The sequence below is a fragment of the Pygoscelis adeliae genome, unplaced genomic scaffold, assembly GCF_000699105.1.
Source record: "Pygoscelis adeliae isolate BGI_AS28 unplaced genomic scaffold, ASM69910v1 Scaffold77, whole genome shotgun sequence".
NCBI lineage: Eukaryota > Metazoa > Chordata > Aves > Sphenisciformes > Spheniscidae > Pygoscelis > Pygoscelis adeliae.
The window spans coordinates 2,686,209-2,692,140 of NW_008825216.1; the positions used below are offsets into that span (position 1 = coordinate 2,686,209).

At 36.4% G+C, this 5,932-nt stretch overlaps 1 protein-coding gene across 1 annotated transcript in view; it reads left to right on the forward strand.

The window, feature by feature from the left end:
* The first annotated feature begins 353 nt into the window (after nucleotides 1-353).
* The window catches only part of LYST (lysosomal trafficking regulator), a 69,172-nt gene continuing 63,593 nt past the window's right edge, over nucleotides 354-5,932 (forward strand). Inside the window, exons 1-3 of the mRNA XM_009329164.1 lie at nucleotides 354-418; nucleotides 1,802-2,000; nucleotides 4,375-4,465. Coding sequence (XP_009327439.1) covers nucleotides 1,809-2,000; nucleotides 4,375-4,465 — 283 coding nt within the window. The 5' untranslated portion in view covers nucleotides 354-418; nucleotides 1,802-1,808. The remainder of the gene's footprint in view (nucleotides 419-1,801; nucleotides 2,001-4,374; nucleotides 4,466-5,932) is intronic.

Consider the following 5,932-nt stretch of genomic DNA (forward strand, 5'->3'; position numbering starts at 1 on the left):
CCTGCAAGTGCTTCAAGTATTGTATATGCAGGTAGCAATCACTAAAAATTCATACTGTTTCTAGAGGGAAATGTTTAAACTTGCATACCTAGCTCATTTTACATTTTAAAAACTAATGAACTTTATTATGTTAACTTACCTTATATGCACCAATTTTCTCTGTAATAGGATTTAGGTTGTGCACAATCATAAGCCAAAAGTGAAAACTAGAACTTTAAAGCTCAAAAACCCTCAAGGACTCTTCATAAACTTCAAACAGCTGTCATAAAATGAGTTTTAAAAACAAAGAAATTACATATTAACCATGATGTATTCTTCTCTTTTTAAAAACAGGTGAACCAAGGGTGATATCTCCAGAATATATTTGCTTTTTCTTCCAGATAGAAGATAAATGTGTTAAGCTGGCAAAGTAATTCTGGTAAGATTTTTCCTGTTACTTCTACAGTGAATGTCATTATATGTATAAGTATTCACAGTCTTGCCACTAAAAGGAGCTTTCTGTACCATTAGTGCTAACAAACTTGCTCTTTTTTACAAGGTCTTATTTTTTTACCTAATAATTGCATGTAGATGTTTCTTAATCAAGCAGTATTAATCCACCTGTTATAGTTAAATGTTATATTGAAAGTTAGTCGTCTCTCTTTTTGCATGGACACGATGTGCTTGGACGTTCTGTGCTTGGACACGATGAGAATTTCTGACTTGCAAAGATTTTACTTCAGCTGTTTATACAGAAATAAAAGGAGTTAACTGCCGTAGTATTTATTAAGCGGGTTTTATGTGGATTAAATGTTCTTGTTTCTATAGCTGCCATCACTGATTCTTGTTTTTGTTTTGCCTTCCTCAGTGATCCTCTTTGAGTTTTCTACAGCTGAGTCTTACATTTCTTGTCTTGTTTGATTTAATGTTTGTTTTAAATGTTTCAACATGTACTAGTGCTGACCAACCAAAGAGTGCTGTGGCATAAGAGGAAAAAAAAGTGTTTTTATAAGATAGAGTGAATAGACGAAGTGTATGAGTGCCTTGTGTGCATTATCTAATAAATTAATAAAGTAAAATTAATCAGTCTGGGAATCGGTACAAGTACTTTTGCTATTTTCTCCTGAACATGTGCAGTAGAATTGTATCTTGAATTAAGTACACTACAGTAGTGATTGCTACCCACTCAGTCTTGCTTGAAGGAAAACACCGTGAGAGCTGGTAAATCTAAAGCATTGTATTTGTGAAACTCCCATATTTATCTTAACTCATTAATTTTTTTTTCCCTTTGAAGCAGTCTGCATACTGTTGGAATACATAACATGGTAGAAGATAATGTGTTAAAATAAATGATTAAAGAACGTGTTTTCTGTACAATGCTGTGTAAGAGCTGCCTGTTTTCCGCTTATGTTTCAGGTGAAATACCTTTTAGAAGCAGACAAAGGTTGAAGCTCGCATCTAGGTTACAAAGAAAAGCTGAAGCGAAGTCATTAGCTTTCACTTATGCAGTGGGAGGGAATGCCGTGTGTCATGGGCTTTTACCTGATAGATTTTTAAAATGAGTGTTTGGGGTTGTGGGCTGTGGGCTGTTAGCTAAAGTTTCACTGAAATAAATGAAATTCTCAAAGCTCATCCTTCCCATTCCCTTCCACCCTACATTGGTAAATTGATTCCTCAGTTCTACAGACATTCCATCCTTTGGGGGAGGGTGTGTGTGGGGTGGGATACAGGGAAGAAATGCTCCTCTCTTCCCCCAGTCTTTTTTTCCATAAGGAATGTATTTTCTGATGGATTTAATTTCTGTACTTTCCTCTACTTACAGCTCAGACATGAGCAGTGCCAGTAACTCACTGGCACGGGAATTCTTGACGGATGTCAACAGGCTGTGCAATGCAGTGGTACAGAGGGCAGAGGCCAAGGAAGATGAAGAAGAAGAAACTCATATGGCAGCACTGGGACAATACTTGGTTCAAGGCCGTGGGTTTATTTTGCTTACCACACTGAACTCGACTATTGATCAGGTAAGTTTTTCTTACCTGGTTATAATTTTTGTATTGAACTTTGACTGTGTGGGTTTGCCTGGCTCATGTTCTTCTTGGTGCTGGTTTTCTTGCCTTTTTATGGTAGAGTGTATGAGTTAATTGTGAAGACTAGAAGTTCAAAAGGATATGTTGCAGTTGCTTTCTGTCCTTCAGCAAGACAGAAAAAGAAAAAATAGCTAATCATATACCTGTTTGCCAGCTGATATTGATGGTTGCTAAACTTTTGACTAGTTAAGGCATGTGAAGCTCAAGTGCAGTAGCTTGGTGGAAAGAGGCAATAGGTTAGAATTTTCAAGAGAAATGAGTGTTTACTGAACCTGCAGTCAAACTGACAGTTTTTAATTTGAGAAGGTCCTCCTGGTTTAAGGCAATAAAATAAAATTAAAATACACACTTTTAAATTTTGTTTATGGGCCATGAGATATACTTTTGCTCTTTGTTAAATAACTTGCTCTTGAATGTAATAGAAAGTGAGTATTTTGTATCTTTAGCTCAAAAGAGAAAGCATTTTAGAAGACGTGATCAGTTTATACTATTTTTTTTATATGAAGTCTAGCACACATCCCTGTAGCTGCAGATGTCCAATTTCCTTCTCTTCTTTCTCTTCTCCTTTCTCTTCAACACTATTGAATATGTACTAAGTAATGGATAGGATGAGATGTGTATTAAGTCTTTGTGCTTTGAAACTGCAGATCCCAGTGTTTAAAAATAATGAACCAAGTGAATCCTGGTTGAGTTTATTCAGCCCTTGTCTTAAGTGATGTCAGCTGTTAATGCTAGTCAAATTAATCTTGGAGGTTTGCTTTTCCTTCATGAGGTGACTTGTGCTAAGACTCCAGTCAGGTCTGCTGGCTTGGTTCTGGATTCCACTAGGTGCACTGGCTAAACAGCAAATCCACAAGGTTGCAATTATATATAATTGCTAAGGAGAAACCTTACCACTTCTGCAGTCATGGGTTTCTTCCAGATGTCACTTGAGTTCTGCATAGTTGCTGTTAATAGAGGCTTCAGGACTAGAGCTGCTGGAAAAACAGCTGGCTTTCGTGTAAGAAGAAAATGGGGGATTCCATGTGCCTCCTCCCCAATAAAAATCCACTTCTGAAATAGAACGGGGAAAAAAGCTTGTGGCATTCTTCATGCAACATCAGCAATTCAGCAATTATTTCTTGAGGAAAAATCTTTTTTAAGAAGGAAGGGGGGAAGAGGAATTTGATTAATGAGGAAAGTCATATTCTAGAAGTATCACTGAAATTTGAAAATTTAATATTTTGCTTTTTCCAGTCTTACTATTGTGCTTTGAATGCTGTATTGCTCATTCCCATTCCTAATTAATTTGTCTTGCTGAGAATACCTTTAGAAGCAGAAGGGAGTTGGGAGAATGACTTTGAAAAAGCTTAGTTTTCAGGTCTAATTGTATCCATAGTTTTAGATTTTTTTAAATTTCATTTAAATTGATAGTCTCATCAGACAAATATTAACTATTTGTTATACATATAGCTCTATAACTACATATATAACACTATATATTTGTTTATTTATGACTATTTAAGTTGCTTATATCCATACATCTTAATTTCATTGCTACCTTGAATTTTTGGAGAAGGATGTTGCTTCAGCTGCATATCCCTGAATGATGTTAACTGCCAAAATGCTCAAGTCAGCTTTTTGTGTTTGAAAATTTATCTTTAGGACTGAAACCATTCTGATAGTGCCGCATAGCACGCAGTAAAGGAATTGTTTGAATTCTGTGTCTTCTACTGTTCCTCTCTGCATTGAAATTCTTACTGTATAAGTCTTAGAATCCCAGTAGGAGTGAGGGTTTTTTTAGTGGTTATTCTGTTTTTTTTCAATTGAGTAACCTTCCCTCTTTTCTCTCGTAAAACTTCACCTTTCTATTGTGGGTCAATAACATCACTTGATAAATGTAAGCCTTTTTCATTTGCTTAAAGGTGTCATTTTGGAGAAAGTAGACTTCCCATGAAGTTCCTCGAAGTTACATTTTTGGAACTACAGAAGTGTCAAACTTGTCTTGCGCTTCATGTTGGCTTTGTTTAAATCAAGAAGTTATTTGCTTTTGCCTTTGGTTTTGTTCTTTGGGTGAGGAATTCCTTCAACAAAGGGGGATTAGGAGAGCTTCGCATAGAAACAGTTGCAGAGGTGTAATAAATATCTTAGATGCTTTCTGATTGGCTGTAGTTAATGATTATAGCACTCTCTGCACTTAGGTCATTTTTTCAGTGGATAAAACAGTGGAAGGGCATAGGGAACTGATTGTTGAATAGCTTTGTAAAATAAGGTTAATCTATTTTTTAAAAGTACAAAACCTCTTGTTTCTATTTTGTTTCTAACATAGGAGCTGACATGTCGAGAAGAACTTCTGACCCTCCTCCTGTCACTTCTGCCATTGGTGTGGAAAATCCCTGTCCAAGAAGAAAAAGCAATAGGTATGTTTTATCACTTACAGTGTTAAGGACCTAAAAAGTGGTTTGTTTATTACTACAGAGCCTAGGACTCCCGACTAAAGAGTGGTACGTTGTAATACACATCCTCTTAACATGCATGAAGACGTGGATTCTGCAGAGAATTTAAACTCAAATACCAATGTTCTGTCAGCATACAAGGAAGATCGAAATTGTACAGAGAAGGTAAAGGTTCTTGGTCAGTGTGAAAGGCAATGCTCACATTACTGTGTAGCTGAATTCGATAGTGGTGAGGTTTTTTCTTTTCAGGTGATTTGGGGGGAAAAGAGATTTGAGAGTATGATATTTTTGCTAATGTGAAGTGTTTCATGATGAGTAGAAGGGGAAAACATACTGATTCTTTTGAAAAAACAAAAAAAGTGATACATGCTGACACTGGAGACAGAATGAGACAGACTTTTTCTTCTGAAATTGAAGAAATGGGAAGTAGAGAATAAGCTTAAAGACAAACCGTGGACAACAGTGCCAAAGTGCAATGTTATCAGGGAGGCAGGCCCTGAAAAATATAATAATACTGGATGATTATGAACAGAACCAGGCTGCATTCCTTAGAAGATATGATCTTCTGTGTCAGAAACTGATGTGCTAATTGAGGAATCAAATCACAAGGGTTCAACTGCCAAAGAGTCAGTTTAACGTGAATTAAAGAAATGAAAGGGATGATACAAAATAAACTCTGTGCAAAAACTGAACCAGGAAATGGCAGTAGCTTGTTTCTTTTGTTTGGGCTCTTGCATTTGTTTGATGCATTCTTTTCCCTATTAGAGGATGAAACAAATGAAATTATCTGTCTGAGAGAGTTCCTAAGGATTCTCACCTGAAGCTCTCCCAATGTTTTTTTCTATTTTAAACTCCTGCAAATTGAAGGCTTTTGTTAATGTTTGCAGACTTCGAGTATTTAAAGTGCCAGTTTCATAGCACTTTTATATAATAAACCTTCCTGCTTGCTCAGTTGCATCATTCTTTCATGCCCCTGAGCATGATTGAATTAAAGAAACATTTTGGTTATCTTATGAGAGCTCAGTGACTTTTCCAGGGTTAGTTTAAAATGCTGTTGTGTAAATAAGCTTTAAAATGTTCTGGTTTTGCACTCTGCATAATGTACAGTTTTTGCTTCTACGAATTTCCCTCTCATAGTACTGATGCAGTAAACACGATGTGTATCCAGTTGTGCGCTAAGAACTCTTTCTTGGACTGAAATAAATCCACCTGTATTAGGCAGCTTTTTTCTTTCTGTGCAGAAAATATCCTTTGTTTGATAAAGTACTCCTGGTTAATTTTCTGCCTCCAGAGCAGGTGATGTTTCTTCCTTAAGCATCACAACTATGACTTTATAAAACAGCAAGGCACAATCATGCTTGCACATGGAAGCATCTTTTCTTTCAGTTTGATTGTATCTATTGTGCGGGCTTTTGGGGTTGGAAGGGCGGG